This window comes from Macaca fascicularis, chromosome 6 (assembly GCF_037993035.2).
Source record: "Macaca fascicularis isolate 582-1 chromosome 6, T2T-MFA8v1.1".
Lineage (NCBI taxonomy): Eukaryota > Metazoa > Chordata > Mammalia > Primates > Cercopithecidae > Macaca > Macaca fascicularis.
In genome coordinates, this window is record NC_088380.1 from 156,005,848 (window position 1) to 156,033,699 (window position 27,852).

General features: G+C 44.1%; 1 protein-coding gene and 1 long non-coding RNA gene across 8 annotated transcripts in view; both read left to right on the top strand.

Moving 5' to 3' along the window:
- The first annotated feature begins 206 nt into the window (after positions 1–206).
- Positions 207–4,876, top strand: LOC135971448 (uncharacterized). The gene is made up of 2 exons (XR_010587669.1): positions 207–528; positions 4,094–4,876. It is a non-coding gene; the product is annotated as an uncharacterized lncRNA (long non-coding RNA).
- An 11,337-nt stretch (positions 4,877–16,213) lies between these two features.
- Positions 16,214–27,852, top strand: part of ABLIM3 (actin binding LIM protein family member 3) — a 119,561-nt gene continuing 107,922 nt past the window's right edge. For all 7 annotated transcript variants that reach the window (XM_005558207.4, XM_065546947.2, XM_065546948.2 and 4 more), the window contains exons 1-2: positions 16,214–16,362; positions 16,716–16,815. In XM_005558207.4, coding sequence (XP_005558264.3) covers positions 16,803–16,815 — 13 coding nt within the window. In that variant the 5' untranslated portion in view covers positions 16,214–16,362; positions 16,716–16,802. The remainder of the gene's footprint in view (positions 16,363–16,715; positions 16,816–27,852) is intronic.

Sequence of the window (27,852 nt, forward strand, 5' to 3'; positions counted from 1 at the left end):
CTCAAAAAAAAAAGAGTAATCAAAGAGTGTTTGAGAGAGAGAGAGAGAGAGAGAGAGAGAGAGAGAGAGAGACTGACTATTTGCAAAGCTGTAGGCAAAGTTAAGGTAAATCAGCAAGGTCAGGCACCTGTGAGTTGGCAATAGCTAAATGCCTTTAGCACGAGTAAGCCAGAAGGGGTCAGCAGAGAGCAAGATTACTGGAACCTGGAGAGAGCTGGCTGACAGAGAGGGCCGCGGACAGGGATGCATCTCTCCCAGTAAAGGAACACAGCCAAGGCTTGCCAGGAAAGGGACCAGAGAAGCAAATATCCCGACCTTTCTCAGCAACCGTCTCCCCATCCCATACCAGTGCCTGTCATCAGGTGATCTAACTGCAAGCAAAAGAGCAAGCAGGGAATGTTTGAAGATTTCTGTGGCCAGTCTCCTAGGAATGTGAGCACTGTGAGGAAAGCTGGAACATGGATCTGGAGGGACAAATGGAGAATGTCCAGGACAGGAAGAGTCGTGGGAAATGAGTCAGAGAGAGAGGTATGTGGTTTGTAAAACCTGTTTGGCTACATTCAGAGCCCAGCTTTTACGCTAAGAGAAATGTGCTCCACTGCAGGATCTTGAGCAGAGGATTGACATGACTCGACTTATATTTTACAAAGAACACTCTGGCCACTTCAGGGAAAGCGACTGTGGGTGAGGGAAGAGCAGGAGTGGAGTCTATTGGCCCTGACTTGGCCCACAGTGGTAGCAGTGGAGGTCGTGAGAAGTGTTCTGATTCTGGCTATATCCGGGTGGATCAGCACGATTTCTGGATGGATTAGATAGAAGATTGTGAGAGAGACAGAAACAGCAAGGAAAATTCCAAATGTTTTGGCCTGAATACCTGGAAAGATGGAGTTGTCTTTAACGGAGATAGGAAAGCCTGAGGATGGAGATGACTGAGTGGAGTGGGTTGGTGGGGTGTGGACATATTACATTTGGGTCTATTCAGTACTTCATACTGAAGATACCAAATAAACAGTTAGATACACTAACTTGGAATTCATAAGAATGATAGGGACTTAAAATATAAAGGTGGGTATCATTAACAGAGAAATATATTGCAAATATGAGAAGGAATACGTCACTTCCAAATGGGAAAAACAAAGAAAGCTTCATGGAGGAGGTGACATGTAATTTGCATCTCAAAGGGTGGAATTTTTGACAGCAGAAACAACCGAGGAGAATATTCCAAATGGAAGAGAAACCACTAGTAAAAGTGCTAGAAAAGGAAATTGGAGGAATGTTTCAGGGAGATCAATAGAGTTGGGAGGAGCTGTAGGCTTGGTGTTGGAAGTCAGAGACGAAGCTAGAACTAGAACATGGTCCTGTCTTCCAGTTCATGAATGCATTTGTCACTTGTCATTTATTCCACATGCATTTATTGACCACCTACTTGGTCTAGGGGCTATGCTTCTTTGAACATTAATAATAAAAGCATTTATTGGACACAAATTATGCACTCCATGAGTAAAAACTTATTTAATCCTTACAATGCTCTATAAGAGCTATACTAACATGATGCCCAGTTTAAAGATAAGGAAACTACGAGTCTGAGTGGTTTGCTCTGGCTCTGTCAGTGGCAGGATTGGAACCCAGGCAGTGTGATCCCAGGGCCTTTGTCCTTACCACTCTGCTCTGCTGCTTTGTCAGAAACACCAAACCAAGCATCTGTGGGAGAGTAGCCTGGCAGCCATCAGAAATGCAGATTAGTAAACCATGGGGGAGATGTTCTCCAGACTTTCTTCTGCGTGGGATGTGAAACATGCCCTCTCCAAGACTCAGCCGAGGAACCTGCAGCAGCAGCTCTAGAAAAGGAGGTGGGGCTGCTGACCGGGGCAGAGGTCACCAAGCTGCTCGGTCTGACTCACCCGGAAAAGCCGACTGCTCTTTCCAAAGCACCAGCTCCCCTTTTCTTGGCTTCCACAGCAAACCTGAGGTCAAGGGCAGGCAACCAAAGCCTCACCCTGGAAGGGTAGCTTGAAAGTATCCTTGAACGGTAATATGTCTGCTCTTCCACTCCTCATGTCCTCCAAACCCATTTTAGAGATGAGGAAACTAAAGACCATGGAGGCCTTGTTACTTGCTCTACATTTTCTTGGAAAGTCTGTGACAAATCCTACAATAGAACTCCCCAAATCTCAGGACTTTCATGATCAGTGTGCTTCTACAAAACATGCTAATGTTTGAAAACTAGGTTTCCTAGCAAACAGGCTGGGATAGGATCACATGTGCGTGTGTGTGTGTCTGTGTGTGTGTCTGTGTGTGTGTCTGTGTGTGTATCTGTGTGTGTGTGTCTGTGTGTGTCTGTGTGTGTGTGTCTGTGTGTGTGTGTCTGTGTGTCTGTGTGTGTCTGTGTGTGTGTGTCTGTGTGTGTGTGTCTGTGTGTGTGTCTGTGTGTGTGTGTGTCTGTGTGTGTGCCAAGTTCATGATCCAAGCCCAGGACTGACACTCCCTACCACTCCCAGGGAAGGAATTTCTCCTCAGTTCAGCTTGTCTTTCAGGAAAATTTAGATTGTAGGCATCTGTCCCAGATGCCAGATAGGAAGGAGGAGCCCTCACCATCCAGTGAGTCCTGCTCAGGTGTCTTTCCTGGAGAAACACTCACACCTGTGTAGCAAGAAGCCTGTGCAAGGAAGCCTACAGCAGCATCACAAGAAATAGTGAGAAGTGGAAGGAACTCAAATGCCCATCAACACAGGAGTGATTACCCAGCAGTTAAAAACACCTGCCTCTATGAAGCAGGTATTCACAGAGTCAAGGAAACAACCTTAAGACATATTACACAAAGAAGAAGAAGGGGAAGGAGAAGACAGAGAAGCAAAAGAAACTGGCAACGCAATGCATACATGATGACCCTTTTTACGGAAATAAAAATTCCCAGTTACGTGTGTGTCTGTGTGTGTATAGAGAAAGAATCACCTCAGCCTGGCGATTTCAATGCATTTATTCTCCCAACAAATGTGCACTGAGTGCCTCTCCATGGAAGCCTGAGGGGGAGCCCAGCAGGGCGCAGAGCAAGCAACATCCCTGCCCTCTACTGGCTGGATAAGGGAAGACGGTGAGACGCGGCAAGGGGAAAAGAGACCTTCTTTTTTTAAAAGTACTCTGTGTTTTCCAAAGTTTTCACAATAATTTATTCCTGAATGTGTCATTACAAACGTGTAAATATGTGAATAAACAAAAGAATAAGGTGGAAGGAGAGAAGGGGAAGGAGAAATGCATGGCTAAGTGCAAAGTATCGGAAGTGCTCATGGAAGGGAGGCTAGGGCCTCTCCTTCTAGGCTGTTGTATCACCAGTTCCCCACGCCAAGTACGATGTCCACAGTGTCTTGGAAAGTAGAGGAAGGAAGTCAAGTAATATTATATTTTCTGCAACAAGCATATTCCAATAACTAAACATTCCACATCTCTCATTGCCTCCTAGTGACCTCCATAGAGCACTGCTGGCAGTTTACAGCCCCTGCAGGGTGCTGTCTGCATCATCCTCCGTGAATGTCATTACCTGCAGACATGGTCTCTGCACTGTCTTCTCCCTGATCACACGTCTCTTCCCAGCCCGTGTTCTCTGTAGAGAGCCAGCCGTTTAAAGCTCCCTCCCCCATCCCCCAGCGATTCTTACTTCTTGAAGCTGCATTCTGCTGCCCACAGACTATCCAAGAGCGGATCACAGACAGAGGCACATACCTTCCAACCTGACCCCCACCCTGCCCTTGGACTTGTCTCCTGGTTTGCACAGGAAAATTGACAAAATAAACTATTGGCCAATAGGATAGCAAAAATATTGCCCCTAATTCAGTGCGCTCTTTCGTCTTAATAATAAACTAGATTATTAGATTTGGAGTCAGAGCTCTCCGTTCGAGTTCTGGTTCTGTAAGTTTCAAGATATATTACCTTAGGCATAGTTACTCCTATGTAGAAAAATATTACTATTAAATGTAGAATTAAAAGGCCTACCTCACAGAATAGCTGTAGAGGATTCAAAGAGGCATTTACAAGTGTTTGGGTTTTGTTATTAATTTTGCTGTGCGAGCATGACTGCATCCCATTCTGCTGGTTTCAGGTGCCATCCATGCATCGGGACATTGTGAGGTGAGGAGGAGAAAGAGGTGCCCAGGATAACAGAATGTGCCTAGCACCCACAACAGAGATAAAATCTCCGTTCCAGCCAGGAAGTGTACACAGAAATACCTCCAAGCAAAACCAGATCTGCCTGTCCTCAGAGATAATCAGAAGGATTCCTTTCGGTTGCCTCAGACCAAGAGCAACCTGGCTGCATTTTTTTGCCTCTTGCTCCTCAACTGGCCGGCATTTTCATTGACTTACATTTTAAAAAGCTATTTACTTAGGAACAAAAAATGAAGTTACATACTCAATTAATTTTAACTTTATGATATTTGGCTTCATTGTCTAATAATGTATTTTTTATTTTATTTTATTTTATTATTTTTTTTTTTTTTGAGATGGAGTCTCTCTCTGTCACCCAGGCTGGAGCGCAGTGACGTGATCTCGGCTCACTCCAACTTCTGCCTACCAGGTTCAAGGAAGCAATTCTCCTATCTCAGCCTCCCGAGTAGCTGCGACTACAGGTGCATGCCTGCTAATTTTTGTATTTTTAGTAGAGAGGGGGTTTCACCTTATTGGTCAGGCTGGTCTAGAAATCCCAACCTCAGGTGATCCACCAGCCTCAACGTCCCAAAGTGCTGGGATTACAGGCATGAGCCATGAGGCCCAGCCTAATAATCTATTTTAATAATTAAAAAAGAGGAGTCTCTCTCATTCTTTTTCCTGTGTGTTTTTATTGATAAATTTCAATGCCTTGAACAAATAAAACATTCCTCCTTTTGATTGCTTCCCGATTTCTTACATGATGTAACTTTGAGTCCCTGTACTATTTTGGTCTTGCTCCTCTGAAGACCTTGGCTAAGTCCTACTTAGCCAAGTGGTATCCCCAGATCTGCATCCGGGAGTCCAGGTATGTGGCGTTTAATATACAAGTGGAAGGTACTGGTCCTTACTTGTTTCACTCCCTCTCCTATTTTTGGCCACATCCACATCCACCAGCAAGTCAGGAAATGATCATAGGACCACACTTTGAAAACACACATGGGCCACTAAAACCAACTGCATTTGCAAATCACTTGGACACGTTAACACAACACAGATTCTCAGACCTTGCTCAACCAGTGAATCAGAATCCCTGAAGGTAGGATCACTGGAAATTTTATTCATACTTCCTAGGTTATTCTGATTAGCTGAAATATTGGCAATCACTACCTCAAAGGTTCCTTTCACAAGGATGAGGGATAAGGCATAGAATTTAGGGGTCCTTAATCCCGGAGTTTCCTTTCTTAATCCTCTGAACTTTCTTTAAACTTTCACTGCCAAGCCTGCAGGGGGTAGCATCTGCAGGGCATTTGGACTACAGAGAACATAATCTGCGGTAACCTTTTGGTTCCTCACATCTATGGTGATGACAAATAACCTGGAACTGTACAGAAAGTCCCTGTCCAAAGTCATGGATTCATTGCATCCTTGCACTATGTCTGCAAAGTAGTTGTTGGTCCACCTTTGTGTACGAGAGGAATGTGTTGTCTTAGAGAAGTCAAGGGACATCTCTAAAGCCTTATTTATAATAATTGGCTGTGATAGGGTTTCTCACACATTCCAGGAGGGGAATGGACAGAGAAAGAATTACACATAGTAGCTTCATATTTTAAAACTTACGAGAGAACACACACACACACATACCACAGCATAACCTTTACTCCCATACCTCGCTTCCGCCTTCAGCAACCCTGCCTAATAATAAAGTCCAGGATGCTTCCAACCTACACAGAACCACATTCTTATAGAGGTTATGCAAACAAGTGATGCAAGCTTGTCATCCACACACTTACATGCACAGTCAGCAAAAGTGAGAGAACCGTTTAAATAGCACAGTCTAGTTCTCAATTCTTAAAGTGCATGTTAATACCGTAGGCTACTACATTTCAAACCTCAAAGTACAAACAAGCTGCCTGAGAATCTCATTAAAATGCAGATTCTGACTCTACAAGACTGGGGTAGGGCCTGAGTTTCTGCATTTTTTAGCAAGCTCCTATGTGACATAATGGCAGCTGGTCCATGGAGCATATTTTGAGTTCTAAGTCCAGAGTCTGTCACCATCTAGCCTCTGCTATTTCTCTCCCTGGATGCAGGCATGAGATGAGAACAGTGAATTGCTGACCCTTTCCTTTCTTGCCTTTTATTAAGTGAGTATCTCTCCTCATGGAGGGTAATTCTAGAGTTTAAAGACACATAGTGTTCATCCCTGGCCCCTAAACCATGCCTGTTGTTTAATCACATACATAAAGAAAGAGTGATCACTCCATAACTCCAGATTTCTAAGTCATTCCAAGAATTGTCTTAACTAAATAAGATTTTGAGTTCCCATGCATCATATATCACATCACATATGATGTGTGTCTCACATATGCCACACTATCATTGCCTTAGAGCATGAGGAGGGGTTTTTGTGTTTTGTTTTGTTTTAATTTTCTTCACTGTCTTCCAGCAGTTTTCAACCAGGGAAGATTTTTGCCTGCCTGGAGACATTGGGCAATATCTGGAGACAATTCTGATTGTCACAACTGACTACTAGCTTCTAGTGGGTAGAGGCCAGAGATGCTGCTAAATATCCCGCAGTGCACAAGACAAAACCCACAACAATGATGCATCCTGCCCAAAAGATCAATGATGCCATTGCTGAGCAATCCTACTGTCTTCTAGTCAACTCATAATCATCAATATCTTTGGCAACTTACTGAATGCTTTTTAAAGATACTGCCACAAATCTGGGTAAGAAAAATATTATAGACAGCCATTCAGAACAGAAGCCATTGAGGTCTTGCTTTCCATTGGGCAGGAAAGTTTAGTGGTCGAGGGGCCCGAAGACTGGGTTTGAGTGCCAGTTCTCCCACTGACAAGCTGGATGGAATTGGACATGTTTCTCTAGGTCTCTCAGATTTGATTTCCTCAAGCAGGGACCAGCTCTGGGGCAGCAAAGTGTATACATTCTCCTGGCACCTAATAAGCACTTGTGTATATATCAATGAAACAAGTGGTGCCTGATTTACAACGTAAGTTTTTCAATCTGATGGTGAGTACTACTTTTTAAATCTTGATTAAAGGACTTGAATTTTAGGGATTACTGTTACTAGCTGTGCTTTATCCTGGCAGAGTAGGACTTGGGCTCCAGGATATGTATAGGATCCTGTACTGTACACATAGTATATAGTGGTGGGAAAGACTGAAGGCTCTAGTATAACCTGGTTGAAAATCTTAGCCCCACTACTGCATGAGCTGAGACATTTGACTTACCCTCTCTACACCTCAGTTTCTTCATTTGAAAAATGGGTGTTACAACAATTCTTATCTCACAGGGCTCTTGGAAGAATTAAAATTAAATAAGAGAATGTACGCAAAGCCCTTTGCACTGTGCCTGGTACACAGCACACACTCAGTAAAAGAAATCTTCATTACGCTCTTGGCCTCTAGCCCCCAAATCAAGGGCACCTGATTAGTTACCTCTCAAAAGAGAGGCAGAAACAGTGCTGAAACCAGAACCTGGCCCCAGAGACCAAGCTGACCCAGCTCCTTTCTGCTGGATGGAGAGTCAGGAGCTCACCCTCCTCACAAGGGGTTTAGGAATAAACATTCCATGCTCTTCCACATGCCTGTTTTGTCACATTCGGAATGCAGCCCCAGTGATGAGATGCCTAGCATGTTCATTCTGCTACAAGGCCAAAGGACACCAATAAAGGTGTCAAAGCTGAAAACTGTTTGGAAAGCAAAGAAAGAAGTGAGGAAAGGAAAACCGCATCCTTTGATTCAATAATGAATTTTGCATAAAGGGCTCCACATTACAGTGCACCGGAGACCATACGGTCACACACTTCATGTTCCATTTTTTATGAGAAAGAGGAAAATGGGGGGGAATTTTCAAACAGATATTAGGAGAGTATTCAAGAAAGTAAGTTCACACATGTATCTTGATTTAAGCAGGCGGACCCAAGCCATTTATATTTTATAGCATAATAAAAGCTTAGAGTGGAAAAGAAGCATCTAGTCCAATCCCTTCATCTTCCAGATGAGCAAATTGAAGCACCGGGGGATTAGGTAACAAGTTGCGCACGGTCAGCCTTGTAGTGGCTGACTTAGGCAGAAGAGCCATGGGGCTTGTCTTTTTGTCTAATCCCTCCTGACTCTTGGACTGCAGGGCTAGAAGGAAACTTGGAGTTGTTCTTCTCTGGGGACACACTTCTCTCTGGGCTTGTGAAGTTCATTCATTTACTTAAGTAATAGTTACTGCACACTTATTATGTGCCAGATGCCATTCTTGGTACTTGAGCACACAGCAAGCTCTGGACAGAAAACAGAACAGGTGCCCGCTCCTTTTTCACTTTCATTCCAGAAGGCGATGTCAATTAACAAGTGCACAAATAAATTGTACAGCACAACTTCAGATAGCATTCTGTGCTCTGAGGGAAATAAAATAGAGCATTGTGACAGAGAGGTACTGAGGGAAAAAGGACAACTGGGAAAGCCTCTCCAGGAGGCAATATTCACTAGAGCTGAGACCTGAACGATGAGAAGGAGCCAGTCACGTGGAATTCAGAAGGAAGGGGGTTCAGGTCAGAAGGAACAGCATCCGTGAACACCCTAGGCAAGTGTGGGATGTGGTGTGCACAGAAAAGAAGGCTGTGTCTGCAACAGAGTGGGCAAGAGGGCGCTGCTAGGAGGGGAGGTCAGATCGGTGGGCAGAGGCAGGATGCTGAGGTTGCAGGGACTTGCCCTGGAGCCCCTGGAAGGTAGAAACAGGACGAGATCAGAACTGGAGCCTCCAGGCTCATAAGTTTTATGGTTCTGTGCCAGCCATGGTGTGCAGGCTCTTCCGTCCTGGAGACCTTATGCTGAGTCACCAGGTCAGTTATGGGAGGTGCCACACCAGCCCCTGGACACGTTGTCCTCACACTCAAAACCTGGCAAGGGACAAGCTCTCAAAGGCCAAAGGAGCCCCCACGAGCAGAGTGACCAGACGGTATTGAGATGGAGAGTGGCCCCCTCCCTTCCCTTTAGCCACCATGACTCATACAAGCTTAGTAAGTCATGAATCAGTCCTACAAGCCCAGAAGAAGGGTTCAGTAGGGTCTAAGGCTAATTTTAAAATCGTTATTATTAATTTTTAATTATATAAGAACTCATGAATACATTTTCCTGGTTAAAAAATAAATACATAAAATAAAACACGGTCCCTACGGCTAATATCCCCGTAGACTCCTTTCCAATCCTGTTATCTTGTCATCACCCTCCAACTTCTATCCCATTATTAGTAGTAGTTCGGTGAATAACCTTCCAGACCATTTCTTATTCCATAAAAGGCATCCCTCACCAGACAATAAGTCTGGAATAGTCCAGGTTACTACATAAATATGCACCCCATTTTGCAAATTGCTGTGTAATATTCCTCAGTATGATATGCCACAGCTTATCTCCCTGTGAATTGTAGTTTAGACTGTTCCCAATATTTTTGTATTACAACAACAAAGTTGAAATAAAATTTCCTTTTGGTACATTTTTGTGAGTGTGTCTCTGCAGTAGATGGAAGACTTTCCTCTTAGATGTAATTCACAAGTGGAAACTAAATCGATCATGGGAATTTCTAAACACTGAGTGGTTGTCTAGAGCCAGGAGACTTGTCTTTATTCTTACTGCCATTGTGGACTCACTGCATGGTTTTACCCAGTTCCCAACTTCTTTGGGACTCTGTACAAGGAGAAACTTAGTTTTGATGAACTCTAAGAACTCTTACAGTTCTTGCCTCCTACAACTTTATGATTTGGGGTACTAAACCTGTGGGGTTCCCTCCCAAGTAGAGGTTTGATTCCCATTCCAAGGTTATAGGGCATTTGCAGGAGGGCATTGCTGTGGGTTGCAACACATCAAGATCACAGTGTTCCACTCCAGGCAGTAGAATGTACTGTACAGGTGTCAATGGGGAAATAGCTAGCACATAGCCACTGACTTCTGCCTTCCCTTTTCCATGTCCTTCCTGGATATGAGGGGATATGATGTCACCTTGTATAAATTCTATATAAATGCCTGAATCTGAACCCATAATTTATAAGGAGATGTAACCATAACCTATTCTGCACAGACTTTAGTTTACAAAGCACATGGTTTCTCATGACGTTCCTTGAACAATCCTGAGATACATTCCATGAAGGGATAATTATAATATATAACAATGTGCAGTGAATATTATTATTCATTACAGCTTAGTAGATTGAAACAAAAGAAAGAATTGATTGCCCAAGGTCACCTAGCTAGGAAATGAGGGCAAATCTGGAGCCCAGATGTTCTGATTCCCAGTTCTTTTCTCTTGCACAGGGCAACAATGGACTTCACTGTTGTGTGGTTGTGAACCCATTTGTAATTATTAATAACCAGAAGAGACATGCATCCTCAGCAGATTCTAAAGGATTTACTGGAAGACCATATTAACAGACAGAATTTAAGTCTTCAAGAGCCAAGGAAATAAAGAGGGAAGAGGACCAAACATTGGGAAGAGGGCATGGGAGTTAATTAACTGAACTCCAAGCTGAAATAAATAAGTCCAGTTGTCTGAAAGGCTTTTAGTCCACGGGTTAATGAAAGACGCTGTTAGGGATTATTTAGCTAGACTGGTCATGGAAGGGAAGGTTCTTCTAGAACAGAGGCAACTAAGGTAATATCTAGAGGATAACAAGGTTCCAGCTGTGTAAAGAATCAGAAGAGAGGCCGGGCGCGGTGGCTCAAGCCTGTAATCCCAGCACTTTGGGAGGCCGAGACGGGCGGATCACGAGGTCAGGAGATCAAGACCATCCTGGCTAACACGGTGAAACCCCGTCTCTACCAAAAAAGACAAAAAACTAGCCGGGCGAGGTGGCGGGCGCCTGTAGTCCCAGCTACCCGGGAGGCTGAGGCAGGAGAATGGCGGGAACCCGGGAGGCGGAGCTTGCAGTGAGCTGAGATCCGGCCACTGCACTCCAGCCTTGGCGACAGAGCGAGACTCCGTCTCAAAAAAAAAAAAAAAAAAAAAAGAATCAGAAGAGAAAACCAGGTATAGGAAGCAGTGAGTACAAGGTTCCCAAGATGAACAAACTCACGGGAAGGTCAGCAAATTTCCTCTGCTGAGGAAGCCAAAGAGGCATAAGGTAGGAGCATGGGATAGAGTGAGCCTTCTCAATGCTTGACCAGGGTAGCCAGTGCTAGAGGAGCTCTGAGGACAGAGTCAAGAAGATAGAACTTAAAGGAATCTTGAGGAAATAACCAGCTTTACTCAAGGGAAACAGAGGAGATGGGTACTACAAGCAGGAGAACTGAAGGCTGGAAAGAAAATCTGGGTCAATAATGAGTAACCCACAAAACCTGGCAACAGACAAGCTTTCAATGGTCAAGGGAGCTCCCAGGCGCAGAGTGAACCCCCTCAATGCTTAATCTGTATAATGGAACAGTAGGATAGAGTGTTCCCTGACATCTTTTTTAGATAGTTCTACCAATAAAATAAAAAACAGCCCAGAGAAGGTCAGTCAAGGGAATGGCAGCGCTGAGTCCAGTTTTCAGATCTCCCAAATTCCTATCCAGAGCTGACTCCACCCCAGCTCCTTCCTTCTGCTGGAAGAGTGACCATCAGGAAGGAGGTTTGGGCTGTGGCCACATGTGAGTGTGAGGCCTCACCAGAATCCCATGGTGGGGTCATCTGCCTGGAGCCCCCCTGGAGCCCATGCTGCAGCCCCCGGCACTCTGATCTCAAAGCCAGTTTCTTTGTTCCCCCCAGAAACTTCCCAAAGATGTTGGGAGCCACTTTGATTTTGGTTTTTTGTTTTTCTTAACATTTCCCCACAAAACAATGTGAGGAACAAGAGGAAAAGCATGGCCCAGTCACAAAGCTATTTCAACCAGAAAAACAGGTCTGAGTCCTATCAATTCCACCTAGATTTCAGAGATCCCCAAGAGAGGAAAGGGGGACAGAAGCTCAGAGAGCTTCATACAAAGCACCACTCCCTGTGGGAATTCTGTTCTGTGTTCAGGGCCTGGGGCTTAGCACAAATCAGTGGTGTCCCTTGGGGAACAAAGGTCCCCACACTAACTGAGAATGTGGTCAGATCTACCAAACTTCAAACTTGGTTCAACCACTCTACGCTTAGAACCAAGAACACTAGAGCGAAAGGAACTGCAGGAATCATCCAGTCTAATCCTTCAACAGCATTTACCATCATATATACAATACCCTAAAGAAAATACTGTATATATTTTCTGTAATTTTCTTTTTATTTAATCACATACTATGAAAACCCTCCCCCACAATTATACATAGATCTTTCTCATGTTGTTACCCATAACATATTATTTTTCAAAACTAAGAAAAGAAGTAGTCACCTTTGGTGAGATATTCAGATAGTCTAGGGATGGCAAGTAGAAACTATAGGACTACCAGCACCCTCCCCATCATTTCCACACCTTATAGACTAAAAGGACTTTGTATTCAAGATGAGGGTGAGTGAGCATTTATTTGTAAATGAACAGGAGCAGGATGAGGAGGAGGCAGAGATGCAACTGGACAGGAATGAGGGAAAGGCAACCAGAGAGAAAAGTCAGGGGTCAAGAGTTGCCTTAGTCAATAACAGCAATGGGAGGCAGGGAGCAGAAAAGTGAGGAGGAGAGCTTGAAATGACCCCAGTTAGGGACAGGGAGTCAGGAAAGATGGGAGCTGTTGGTGGTGAAGAAGAGCCCAGTAACGGCAGCCCAGCAACAGCCCCTGAGGTGCCAGGCCATGGTCATGGGTGAAGCTGGCCCCAAAACCTTTCCTTTTTCCCCTCAGAGAAGTTGAAAGGTTTGTCTCCCAATGATTTTGCCGCATGGTTTTTCAACACCCGGAGCCTTTGCCAATTTCCCGGTGAGACCTGTTTATCTCCATTCTGGAGTCTTAATGTTCAAAACAAACTTCCAGACAAAAGGATCCTCTGCTCTGTGGTTCTCAGCTCCATTCTCCTGCAAGGACAGAGTCAACAACCCTGATCCCCTGATGACTTTCACAGCCATGTCCACAGAGAATCCCACCCCCAGCTTCCTCCTGCGTCTTTCCCGCTGCCTCTGATTGTTGTGGACATCCTCAAGGGCAGAGCTTGTATAGCTTATTTTAGCCCCTTTTTTCCTATCCTCATAAACTATGCAGAGAAAATAAGATTGTTCCCCCAGCAGATGTTATTTGAGCCTTATAAAGTGGCCCAAGACCCAGTGATCTAAGAGGTGAAATCATCGGCATCTAGCTGGATATATTATCAAAAAGAACCCCAGACAAGAAGAATTCAATTAATGTCATTAATTGATGAATAATTAATTCATTAATTCATCAATTAATTTATCAATTACTTAATCATCTGAAAATTTTCAGGCATATTTTCGTGGCCACCACTCTGTGGAAAAGTCCAACAGATTTTCATAAGTAGAAAATGACAGCATTGTCACTGAGGGCAGGTATAAGTGAGGGGTGACACTACTAATTAGTAAGCATCCAGCCTTCATTTGTCATGCATTACACTAAAGCCTTTAATACATACAGCAATCCAAAAGGTAGGCACTATGGTTGTACCCTTGTACAGATGAAAACTTTGAGGCTTATAGAGACCAAGTATCTTCCCCAAAGTGAGACAGCTAGAAAGTGATGAAGCTGAGATTAAAAGTCAGGAAGGCTGGAAACGGCACCTGGGCTCTTCCCCAGGCCACCATCGGGTTTAGCTAATTTATGTTTTGCTTAGTTAATTGTCTCCCCACTGTCCCAGAATTGGATTTATGTTTATGAGGTTGGAGTTCTTTATATTTCTTTATTTTTTATTTTTTCTGCCGTCATCCATTATTGGGTAGAGCTCTTGTCTTCCTGTTCTCCACGGTATCCCCAGAAGCCAGTACTGGGCCTACCACAAAGTAGACCCTTGATAAATAATTGCTGAGTGAATGAACTAATGAATGAATATCATGCTTTTATTTGACTATTTCCTATAATTTGAAATTTTCTGAACATTGAGGCTTTGGGTGATAACTAAATATGTTCATGGAATAGAACAGTTAATTTTACATGTCTAATTTATCTGAACTTTCTCCCAGAAAAATGTTTTTCCAAGCCTTAGAACCTAGCAAGTTACCTGCAACTTGGAAATTGAATAAGGAATACCATCTGAAAATGTAGAGGACACATAAAGTGGAATAATTTAAATATTTACTAATCACTTATGTTTTCAAAGCTATTTTAGGCCTGTGCCTTTTTCAATAGCAAAGAGCTGTCTATGAATTACCTGGCGTGCTTGTTTCAAATGCTGAGCAAGGGAGTCCAGGGCCTGGGAATCTGCATTTTGGAGGTATCTCAGGCATTTGTTATCCATACAAAACTTTGAGAATGACCGTGAGGACGTTAGGGCTATTTTTATCTCCACCCCATCAGACAAAATTCTTTTTAAAAAAATTGTTATTATACTTTAAGTCCTAGGGTACATGTGCACAACATACAGGTTTGTTAGGTAGGTATACATGTGCCATGTTGGTTTGCTGCACCCGTCAACTTGTCATTTACATTAGGTATTTCTCCTAACGCTATCCCTCCCCTAGCCCCCCCATCCCCCAACAGGCCCCAGTGTGTGATGTTCCCCTCCCTGTGTTCATGTGTTCTCATTGTTCAACTCCCACTTAGGAGTGACAACATGTGGACAAAATTCTTAACAAGCTATCAAATATGTTTCAAATCCATTGATCCTTAGGTTTATCTAAAGATTCTTTAATCCTGATCACCTCTCGAGGTCATGAGCCATATCCATTTTTTCCTCCCTGCGTGAGGTAGAAACATTGTATTTATCTAAAAGCATTGTATAAAAACATTGTATTTACCTTTCCCCAATTTTAATAGAGCAGCTATCTAATCTTACACTGACATCCCAGACTCTAGTGCACTGAGCCACTCTCACACAGGATCAAGCTAGAAGTTAGAAGATCTGGTCCGGTTCCGCCACAAGATGCTGTGTGTCCTAGGCCACGTTGCCCAGCCTCTCTGACCCCCTGTTTCCTTGTCTAAGCTGGGGCTGTGAGTGTTCACAGCCTTTTGAGTCTGCACATGCTCTAATTGGAGCCATGCTATAGAGAAGGATCATGTACCCTCTCAGTCTTGTTTTTCAGCACTCAAAAGTCACACTTCTATGATCATGAATTAGGTTCAGAAAGTGACAGAGTAAGTAGTCACAGGAATGTCAAGAGCCCTACCCCACTGAATCAACTGTGACCAAAAAACTTTGGAATATAAACTTCTACAATACACACCTATAAGATATAATTTAAAAAAAAAACAAAAAACCTGGGGGAAGAGTTAGTTGGCCATACAAAAACTAGGGTGGACCTGTGAGGCCACATACCTGCTGTTCTCCTCAGATGGGGAAGTGTTTCAGGGTGGAGCGCCTAGGCAATCTACTCTTAGGACTGTGTAATATTAAACCCAGAAAATGTCTGGGTTGATCTGTCAACAAATATTCATTGGTAGCTACTATATGGCAGGCCCTGTTCTAGGTATTGGGGGCCTGTAGTGAACCCTACGGACAGATCCATTCTTTCGTGGAGCTAACATTCTCGTGGGGAAGAGAGGTAATAAGCAATTCTAATGATGAATCAGTGATAGGGGATAAAGGGAATCAGTGAGGGAAGAGGGGATATAAATGCTGGGAGGCTGAAGGAGCCCCTTACGTATCATCCACTTGTGCAGACGCCATATTCACAGTTGAGAAAGATGAGGCAGCGACGGTAGTGACCGACTTGAGCCTAGACTGCACCAAGCTTGCCAGCAGCAGGGCCGGATGGAAACTGTCTTCCTGCAAAGCCAGGCTTTCCTTCACAGCCCCTTCTAATGATGTTTCTTTTCCTATCATTGTCGAGCCCTTAGACCCCAGGATCGAGGGAGGGAAAACAAGCGCTCAAGCACCCCCTCGTTGGTCCCAGGACACAGGGTCTCGTCCATCCCCCATCACACCCCAGGGCCCAGGCAGAAGCCCGGCGGGGCGGGGCTTCGGACACGCGCCGGTGCGTCCAGCAGGTGGCAGCAGCGAGCGGCCGCGCCCCCCGCGCTGCCAACCCGCGAGCCCGCATCATGGATGTCGAGCTCTCCTATTTCGCATTGCTAGCCCTGGAATTCGAGACCCCAGACGAGGACCAGGATTCATGAATCAGTCGCAGGGGCCGGGGCAGGGGCCTCTGGCTCCCGACACTGGCCGAGAGGTGGGTTCCGGGGCGGGTCGCTGCTCCTTGAGGCCGGGCGGGGACGCGCTGCCCCCGCCCTGCCTCCCTGTGGTCCACACCCCCTTTGGGCTCCGGAGCCTCTGGGCAGGAATAGTCCGGGGTGCGCGCGAGCAGGCGCTGGCAACCCCACTTCTGCCCGGGATTCCGATCTGAGGAGCAGGAGGACCGGGGCGCCGGTGTCCTGCCGCCTCTTCCTCCTTGCTCTCACCTGCGCCTATTAGTCCACGCGTCTTCAAGGCCAGGGGCTACAGCCCAGACAGAGAGGGGACAGCAGAGGAGAGAGAGCACCTGAGGATACAGAGCTGGCACTGGACTGCCTTTTCACCCCCCAGGTGATGAGTGAGGTTCGAAGAACTGAAGATTTAAAAAGCAGCCGGGGCCTCCGTATTGAATGAAAGACCCAGTGCAAAGACATCACCATGAACACGAGCAGTAAGTGGATCCTCCTCTCCTTTGCCATGGGAACAGGGGTGGGGGCGGGAGGTGAGGGAGCCTGCGCTCGGGCTGCCTGGAAAGAGGAAGGAAGCCTGGCATCTCTGGACACATGACCCCCAGGCTCCTTTTTGGTGCTTTCCGTTCTCCTTGGCAGAGGGATAGCTTCATGACTCTGGTTTTTCGTGATAATTTTGCCAATATTTTATCAGCGGCTCCGGTCGCCTCTGCTGGGAAGGCTGCTTGTCTTCCTTCTAGCACTGCCTGGGAAGGCCTAGGAAGCAGTGTGTGGCCATTGTCTGACTGTGGGGGCTCTGAGGAGACCTCCCTGCACACATCTGGAAGGCACTGCCTGTCCCAGAGGTGGGAAGAGCAGGGAAGCTGGCCTGTGGGCAGGCGGGAGGGTAGGTGGGTGTGGGCAGGCAGTGGGCTGGGAAACCGCAGTTTGATAAACAAATCATCACCAGGCCACCTTTGGGTCTGGAGATTGTGAAAGATCCAGCTCCGGAGTGCCTGCAGCCCGGTGGGCCCAGGCACTGGTTTCTCTATGTACTTGCAGGCTGGTTAGTTATCCTTGAGAACAAGAGGACAGGAACAACCCTTTGGCCAAGGGCTCTAACATGCCAGAGGCAACAACTGCTTGCAGAGCCAGGACCAGATATTTTGCTGCCAGGTAGGGCCTCAGCTACTGAGAATGCAGTCCGAAATTCAAGAAGGCATAGTCTATTTCTCTTCAATGTAGCGCTGTGACCTGGGAGGGCATGTCTCGGTTCCAGACTCACTCTCCCGCCCTCTTGTCAGCTTGGCCTGTCTAGGTTATTCCAGCATCGCATGGGGCTGTTGAACCAGAGAACCCCTACAAACAGTCACTTTCCTGGGTCTATGACTTCGTTATCAGTCCCCTCTCTGCATCTCAGACTGCTCTTCTGTATGATGAGAGAGGTTGAATTAGAAAGCCTTCTAATCGGCTAGGCACCGTGGCAGATGCCTGTAATCCCAGCACTTTGGGAGGCAGAGGCAGGTGGATCACAAGGTCAGGAGTTCGAGACCAGCCTGACCAACATGGTGAAACCCTGTCTCTACTAAAAATACAAAAATTAGCCAGGCGTGATGGCATGGACCTGTAATCCCAGCTACTCAAGAGGCTGAGGCAGGAGAATTGCTTGAACCTGGGAGGCAGAGGTTGCAGTGAGCTGAGATCGTGCCACTGCACTCCAGCCTGGGCAACAGAGTGAGACTCTGTCTCAAATAATAATAATAATAATAATAATAAAATAAAGGTTTCTAATCTAAGAATCTACAAGTTTTTTTTCTTAAAAAGCTAGAGCTGAGCAACAAGGCCAGAACTATCAAGACCTTATTGAAGCTGTATCCAGCCAAAACCTATTTCTTCACACACTCCACCCCGCCCCCACCTCCATTTCAAGACTGTTGGCATAGAAGAGAAAAAAACAACAACAAAGCAAAAACTACTGAGATGAAAATTAAATATATTTATTTACTACATATTTGTATGATTCATCTCTCTGCTGTCTTCCTTTGTGTATTGCATATCTATGCTTAGCTAGCAAGTGTGGCTGGACTCTCTCTGCCTCTTACAGCCAAAGAATTTTGCCTTTTGATTTTGACAGGCTGGAATGGTGTTTTGGCTTCATACCAGGCTCAGGAAAAGAGGAAAATCCTGCAGCCCCTATCAGCTAGTGGGTCACATGTTTGCATTTGCATGTTTTCAGGCAAATAAAGATGTGAGTTGCCTGTCACTTCTCACTATCTCTAGGGGGAAAAAAATGTATTTATGAGAGTCCTTTCCCACTAAGTGGCAGAAGAGAAAGATGGCTCATCTATTTTTCAAGGAACTATGAAGAGAAACCGGCAACTGACTCTGCCCTTTTCTCTCTCTGGAATGCTAAGGAACTCTTGTCCTATTAGTAACACTGAGTATTCCTGAAAGAAGAAAACAGAGACTGTCCTTCTGAAAGCAAGAAAGCAAGAGAGAGAGAGAAAGAGAGAGAGAGAGAAAAAAGGAAGGAAGGAAGGAAGGAAGGAAGGAAGGAAGGAAGGAAGGAAGGAAGGAAGGAAGGAAGGAAGGAAGGAAAACAAGCACCAATAGAGTTGAATACTGACTGGCAAAAATGCCACTACTTTTTATAAGCAGGGAGAGTGTGTGTATTTTGCAGTAGTGGAAAATGAACAGAGGAGAATGACTCAGCAGCCCCGGAAGCCCCCAGGGTTCCCCCTAAGAGGAAATGCTTCTCTAAACAGACACCTGGGGGACACAGCAAGTGCAGAACTTTGGGGGCTGAACTCCATCATCATGGAGGTACCTCCCAAACCCAAGAGGCTGCAAATACAGAGAGTAGACATCAGACCTCACAAGAAAAGGAGTAACAGAGTCATAGGGTGGCATGGATAGGGCATTGGCAGGGGGTCCTTGGGTGACCTGACCAAGCAAAAATCTCCCCTTTGAGATGTGAAATTCTTAACTTGATCCTCATGCCTGATACTATCCCTAATAGAAACTCTTGCTTAGTTTTTCTTTCACTTCTATTTATTTACTCCTCATTCTCCACCAGCCACCATGCCAAGCACTCCCCTGATTGAGCTCACCAGACTGTCCCACCCAACCTGTGACATGGGTGTTTTTCCTCATTTTATGGGTAAAAATTTGAAGCTGTGTTCAGAAATGTTGTAGTTAATGCTCAGTAGCTTCTTCAAGTCATGCAGTTAATTGTTGGGTTATGAAAGATACTAGGATGTGTAACACGTTTGACACTGAGTACAGCTCCTAATCAATGGTTCAAATGTCAACACTGAAATGGAGGCAAAATGTGAGATTACAGTCATCCCTTTGTACACGTGGGGATTGGTAAAATTGTGTATACTAAGTCCTGCAGTCAGCCTTGTGGAACCTGCTTATAAAAAGAGTCAGCCCTCTGTATAGGCGGGTTTCAAATTCTGCAAATACTGGTTTTTTTTTCATTTCAACTTTTATTTTAGATTCAGAAGGTACATGTGCAGGCTTCGTTACATGGGTATATTGCATGATGCTGAGCTTTGAGATACACTTGATTCCATGACCCAGGTACTGAGCATAGTACCCAATAGTTAGTTTTTCAACTCTTGCTCTCCTCCCTCCCTTCCCCCTCTAGTAGTCCCCATTGTCTATTTTTGCCATCTTTATGTCCATGAGTACTTAATGTTTAGCTCCCACTTATAAGTGAGAATATGCAGTGTTTGGTTTTATGTTCCTGAAATAATTTGCTTAGGATAATGCCCTACAGTTGCATCTATGTTGCTGCAAAGGACATGATTTTGTTCTTTTTTATGGATGCATAGTATTCCATGGTATATATGTACTACATTTTCTTTACCCAGTCCACTGTTGATAGACACCTAGGTTGATTCCATATCTTTATTATTGTGAATAGTGCTGCAATGAACATATCAGTGTGTGTGTCTTTTTGGCAGGATGACTAATTTTCTTTTGGATATATATCCAGTAATGGGATTGCTAGGTCAAATGGTATTTCTGTTTTAAGTTCTTTGAGAATTCTCCAAATTGCTTTCCATAGTGGCTGAACTAATTTACATTCCCATCAACAATGTATAAGCATTCCCTTTTCTTTGCAGCCTTGCCAGCATCTGTTGTTTTTTGACTTTTTATAATTGCCATTCTGACTGGTGTAGATGGTATCTTATTGTGGTTTGGATTTGCATTTCTCTGATTATTAGTGATGTTGAGCATTTTTATTTTTTCATGTCTATTGGTCACTTGTATGTCTTTTTTTTTTTTTTGAGATAAAGTCTGGCTCTGTTGCCCAGGCTGATGTTCAGTGGCACAATCATGGCACACTGTAGGCTCAGCCTCCCGAGCTCAAGCGATCCTCCCACCTCAGCCTCCTGAGCAGCTAGGACGATAAGTGAGTGCCACCATGCCCGGTTAAGTTTTGTATATTTATTTTGGTGGAGACGGGTTTTGCCATGTTGCCCAGGCTGATCTGAAACTCCTGGTGTCAAATGCTTCAGCCTCTCAAAGTTCTGGGATTACAGGTATGAGCCAGTGTGCCCAGCCCACTTCTATAGCTTCTTTTGAAAAGTGTCTGTTCATATCTTTTGCCCACTTTTTAATGGTTTTGGGGGTTTTTTGTTTTTGTTTTGCTTGTTGAAATGTTTAAGTTCCTTACAGATTCTAGATATTGGTCCTTTGTCAGATGCATAGTTTGCAAATATTTTCTCTAATTCTGTAAGCTGTCTGTTTACTCTGTTGCTAGTTTAGTTTAATTAGTCCCAATTGTCCATTTTTGTTTTTGTTGCAATAGCTTTCAAGGACTTAGTCATAAGTTCTTCCCCAAGGCCAATGTCGAGAATGGTGTTTCCTAGGTTTTCTTCTAGAATTATTATAGTTTGAGGTCTTACAGTTAAATCTTTAATCCATCTTGAGTTAATTTTTGTATATGGTGAAATGTAGGGGTCCAGTTTCATTTTTCTGCATGTGGTTAGCCAGCTGTCCCAGCACCATTTATTAAATAGGGAGTCTTTTCTCCATTGCTTAATTTTGTCAGCTTTATCAAAGATCAGATGGCTGTAGGTATGTGGCTTTATTTCTGTGTTCTCTATTCTGTTCCATTGGTCTATATGTCTGTTTTTGTACCAGTACCATGCTGTTTTGGTTACGGTAGCCTTATAGTATAGTTTGAAGTCAGGTGATGTGATGCTTGCAGCTTTATTCTTTTTGCTTAGGATTATTTTGATAATTTGGTCCCCTTTATGAGTCCACATGAATTTTAGAATTGTTTTTTCTAATTCTGTAAAAAATGATGTTGCTAGTTTGATAGGAATAGCATTGAATCTATAAATTGCTTTGGGAAGTATGGCCATTTTAATGATATTGATTCTTCCAATCCATGAACATGGAATGTTTTTTTCATTTGTTTGTGTCATCTATGATTTATTTCAGTGGTATTTTGTAGTTCTCCTTGTAGAGATCTTTCACCTCCTTGGTTACATATATTCCTAGGGTTTCTCTCTCTCTTTCTCTCTCTCTCTTTCTGTGTGTGTGTGTGTGTGTGTGTATGTGCATGGCTCTTGTAAATGTGATTATGTTCTTTATTTGACTCTCAAATTCAGTGTTATAGGTGTATGGAAATGCTACTAATTTTTGTACATTAATTTTGCATCCTGAGACTTCACTGAAGTCAGAGTTTTTGTCATGAAGGGGTGTTGGATTTTATCAAAAGCTTTTTCCATATCTTTTGAGATAATCATATTTTTTTTGTTTTTCATTCCGTTTATGTGGTGAATCACATTTATTGATTTGCACATATTGAACCAACCTTGCATCCTAAGAATAAACCCTACTTGATCATGGTGAATTAACTTCTTGATGTTCTGCTGAATTTGATTTGGTAGTGTTCTCTTGAGGATTTTTGCTTCTATGTTCATCAGGGATATTGGCCTGTCATTTTCTTTTTTCATTTTGTCTAAATACTGAATTTTCAATCTGCCTTTAGTTGAAAAAGATCTGTGTAAGTGGACCTACACTATTCAAACCTATGTTGTTCAAGGGTCATTCGTATAAGAAATTCCTAATCACTTTATCTGGAGAAGAGGAGCATGGGGCTGTGGTCTTTGAGCAGTGATAAGAGTTGATAGAGTGCAGACCCTGGAATCAGACTGTTCCAGGTTCCAGTTCTCATTTTTTATGTGTTAGATGTGTGGCCTTCAGTATGTTGTCTCATCGGCAAAAAATGGAAATGACGAGGCATACCTCAGCTGGGAATAGAAACCAAATGTTAATGTTTTGTGTAGTACCTTGACTGTGGGCACAACTGGCATCATGTCAGTGATGGGTGGTCACACTGTCATTATCACTGTGGGCATCATTGTGGCTGTCATTGTGGATTTTATGACATTAGCAAGCAGCTCACACAACCTCTCAGACTTCAGTCACATCCTTCTCATGAATTGAGAAGCATACCTGAAGTGTGATTTTTTAAGGATTAAATGGGATTATGAGATGTTTTATAAACATTTGTGAATTGTTTTTACTAATAAAAAAATTCTTAGATTACAAAAACAAGAGCATGCTTAGTCAGTTACTCTTCAGTGTGAATTTTAGTTTCATTAGAATCCTTTCTTCTGAAATCTAGCTGAACATTAAGAAAGGGGTAATTTTGGAGATGCTGGAGTGAGGTGGTGGGCAGACCTAGGTAGAGCACAGCAGGTGGGGTCCAGTCCTTATTTGGGAGAAAATAGACACCAAACATGTGAGTAGGACACCCAAGGCTCAGAAAGGCCTGGGCTCATACTGAGTCAGTACACTCGCTTCGGTGAAGGACTGCAGAGGAAAGGAGGGAAACTGGCCAATCATTGCCACTTTGGCTTCTGTAGGGTGGATCCAACATTCAGCCTTTCTTTCCCTCATGAACTCTCAACCTATTCCAAGGATCTCTCGTTTGTCTCCTGACCTACTGAGGCAGCCTCTAACTGGCATTTCATCTGTGCCAGTCCCCTTCAGCCACCTACCGCATCCCCACTCTGTATCATATTCTGCTTAAAGCGAGGCTCCCATGCTCCTAGGGTGAGAAAGGAAACTCCTCAACAAGCCTGTAGGGCCCTGTGTGGCCTGCTCCTGGCCTTGCTGACCAGCTCCATCTTGTCTACAGTGCACAGTTCTCAGTGTTCTTGTCACATGTGCCTTCTCCCATTCCCTCTAAGGGTTTGCTCCTGCTGACTTTACATGCATGGTTCCTTCTGCCCAGAAAGCCCTTTCCCGACTAGCACCAGCCCCCCTGCCCAGCCCCACACTTCACACTTCACCAAGGCTTGCCTCCTAACTCCCCAGAGCACCAAGATCAATGGTACCATGTACCGCTCCTACTCATTTTATAGGCTTCCTCCTGCCTCTAGCCCCTTTGTTGGTCTTTACCATGGATTGGTATGCTAACAAATTACTTTTTTGAAGTAGACTTTGTTCTGTTGAAGAGAGTATTGAAGTGTCATATAACTCCCACAAAGATGTCGTGGGATAAGTAGATACCATGCTGGGACGGCAAGAACCTGAGCTTTGGCATATGGATTCTCGAGTTCAAACTCAAGATCTATCGTGTACTGTTTCTGTGGTCTTGGACAGAATAGATCATGCCTCTGAGCTGAATTTTACCGTGTATAAAATGTGAGCAATAAATACCAATGTGCAGGGTTCTTATAAGGATTAAGTGAAATAACATTAGAAACTCACTGGCATTGGGTCTCAGTGAATGGAGTTGAGTCTGAAGTTGAGTTGGCTGTTGAGTAAAGCAAAGTTCTGGAAAGATGGTGTCATTAAAACCAAATCCTCTGGTTAAAAATTAGTCTGTTCTTCTGGCATTACAGTAGGTGCTGGATTTTCTACATAGGAAAGTCATAGCTCCCAGGAAGCCTACAGGAAGCTTATTAACCTGGCATTGTATATGGCATGGGTTGAAAAAGGGAAGACAGGAAGTTAGGATTCCAATTGTCCTGGTTCAGAAAACATCTGAGGGCCAAAATTTTGATGGTTATAAAACTAGAAATAAGGGGAAACATCCTTTAGAAAATAAAGACTGCATGGCCTAGCCACTGATTGTTTTATAGGGCAAAGAGGAAAAGGAGGATTCTATTAGGTAGGGTCTTGGCAGAGAACAGATTGGCAGTCTGAGAGGAGTTAAATGGAAGAACTCCTCACAAGTATATAAGAAGGACATTAAGAAACAAACAAGGAGAAGCAAGCATGGCCCAGTACTAGGAGCCTAGTAACTGTGGCACATGACCCACTGCTACCACAACTGCCCCCCGCTGGACCCAGAGACCCAGCTGGCTATGGGGTGAGGGCTGCCTGACAGGAACTGTGGCTGTGGCCCCAGGAAGGCAGCCAGCCTAGTTCCAAGGAAAGAACCAGGAGGATAAATATCCTGAACCTCCTCTTCTCTCTCCCTCAGATCTCCTATGGGTACTCCCCATTGGTCAAGTCCAATCAGAAGCCAGAGGGCAAGGAAGGCATTTGATAGGTCCGTAATGGTCAGCAGCTTCCCACGGCACAGTCCAGAGTAGGGAAGCAGGCAGAACAGATCTGGAGAGGTGAGGGAGTTCAGAACAGAAGACACCCAGCACACGGGGCATGATGACCTTCCTCTGCTAATGCCGTTGCCCAGATCAAGAAATCTAAGGATCCCTGAAGAACAGGATCCCTTACACACAAGAACACAGTAGGATGCCCTCTCCAGAAATTCTACATCTGCAAAACAGATAAAGTAGAAGTGATTATTTACTTTACAAGGTTAGAGATGGTTTTAAAACAGTGCTTCCCAAATGAATGAGGCAGTTGTTGATAGATGATTACTTGAGGCTAAGGAGGGGTTAGAGAAATAACGTAAGGAACAATTTTAAAATCATCCAAAATGACTATAACACATCTCAGAAGAATCACAATGTGATTTCAAGAGCACTTGGATTGCGTCAAGGAAGTGATATCAATTCTGAACTCCAGCTTTCCTATCTGGCAAAAGCTTTTTCTTGCTGCGATAGCATCTGCTGTGGTGAATGGTCAACAACTGGCTGTTACCCAACTTTAGGCAGAAGCCATTGTAAAAGTACAGAAAACAACCAGAAGTGTCCGAACACCTTCGACTTTCTGGGTATTTTGCCAGATAAATTCTTCCTTTGCAGTTCTTAAGGACACAGACTGAAGCTAGGTTGGTGGGCTCAAATTCTAGCCCTGCTTGTACTTTCTGTGTATCCTTAGGCAAGTCCCTTACCTTCTCTGTGCCTCACTTCCTCATCTGTAATGATAATTACAAGGAAGCTAATAATAGTGCCTCTCTCATAGAGGAGTTATAAAGATACATAAGTTAGTTGTGAATTCCTTAGAACAGTGCATGACACATAACAAAGGTTTCTGAAATAAATAGTATGTATTAGTTTGCTAGGGCTACTGCACCAAAATGCTGCAAACCAGGTGGCTTAAACAGCAGAAATGTATTGTTTTATAGCTCTGGTGGCTGAAAGTCTAAAATGAAGGTATTAGTAGGGTTCCTTCTGAAAGCTGCGAGACAAATATCTACTCGAGACCTTTCTCCTTGGCTTGGAAATGGCTGCCTTCTGCCTGGGTCTTTTTACATCACCTTTATCTGTGTGTAGCTCTGTGTCCAGATTCCCCCTTCCACAAGGACACCAGTCACATTGGATTAAGACCCATCTAATGATTTCATTTTAACTTGATTACCTCTGGAAAGACTCTATTGCCAAATACAGTCATATTCTGAGGTACTGAGGGTTAGGGCCTCAATTATGAGTTTGTGGGGACACAATTCAATCCATAATAGAGTGTTTGTTAAGGAAATGACTCCTCAAGGAGGTTTTCTTGTGGTCTGGTTTCCCCTGAATGTCAATCACTGCCCATGCTAGCATAGGATGCTGACAATTGGTGACTAAATGCAAGAGTCACTAAGTTTATCTATCTAGTCCTGATGTTTAAACCCTCATTTTGCTATCCTTGACCCATGGACGTGGACCCTCTCCTCCTAAGAACCTGAAGGGAAGTGCTCACATGTAGGAGATCCCCACATGGGAAGACGCCAGTAATTTAGCATGTCCACAGCCAGTCTGCTTGCCATGCTTTCCACCTCACCTGGTCATTTCTCACAACTGTGGTGTTTCAATAGTGTAAGGGAATTTAGTCATGACATTCGTTTCCAATCTTCCTAGTTCCTGGGCCTGTCCAACACAGGCAATAAGAATTGGATTGTCCATTTGTTGATTCATCAGGTATTTACTGGACACCAGCTCTGCACCAAGCATAATGCTGGAGATACAACAATAAATAGAACAAATGTGGCCTTTAACATCATGGTTCACACAGCTGGGCAAAAGGGGCCTCCTGGTGGCCAATGTAAAGGGACACGTCTTATTTGTCCTACACCAGGTTTTTAGTGAATTTGAATTATTTGCCAACAATGGGAAATTGGGAAATCAGAATTGGGATTTCTAGCTCTCTTCAAAACAAAACAAAATCGGAAGATTTTGCAGCCCCGACCTAATTTTTCTTCCTAACAGCAATCAATAGGATTGCCTGCTTTGGTTGGGGTATATACTTAGTCTCTGGCTTGCCACAATTATCACTTCCTATTAAATTACACAGTGATAGCTTAATATTTTTATGTCACCTTGCCACTGTAGTCCAGTAGATGATCCACAAAACATCAAATATGTAGAAGTGATTCTTCACCCAGAGATGTGGAAGCTGCAGCACATCTGTTAATGATTATGGGAGAAAATTCTGTCTGAAGTTAGCAATTGATTAACATTGCCATGCTATTAAAGTCCTCATGAAGTGAGCAAAACCCTGCCTCATGTCCTTATTCCCCCAACTGACCCATTCCCAGAAGGGTGATGTCATATCCTGTTGGATACAGTTAGGCAAATAACAGGGCAAGCAATGTCCTGCCCCGACCTCCTGGAGGTCAGTTTTGTTTTCAGAGAACCTAATAAAAGACAGTAGGACACAGAACAAAGGAGGGCAATTCTGGATAACTGATCCCACATCTGGGCACCTTTTCTAGCCCAAAAGAGGGCGTCCGAGGAGGCTGGACTGTTCCAGAGAATGTTCTGACATACAGGACATGCCTGGTCCAGTTGAGAATATCTAGTCAACAGCATGAGCTCTATATGGGTTAGGTGAGTTTGATTAGCCACCCAGCTGAGGGGTGAGTGCTGAAAGGCCACAACAATGATTCCGTGTGGCTACTCACAACCATTCCTCTGTCCTTACAGGGTCCTCCTGCTTGAGAAAGTAGATCATGCCAACATAATTTCTTCTCTTTAGGGCAGATTCTTCCTCATTCCTCTGGAAGAAATCAAGGTAGCAAATAATTCACAGAAAGCAAAGCACAGTGTCTGGTACATAGTAGGTACTCAAAAGATAATTGATGAATTAATGCATTCATGAAAAGCCCACTCTCTCTACTAAACCCTAAGATAAAGATAGATAAAGATCTCTTTCCTAAGCTCTAGGGTCATCTT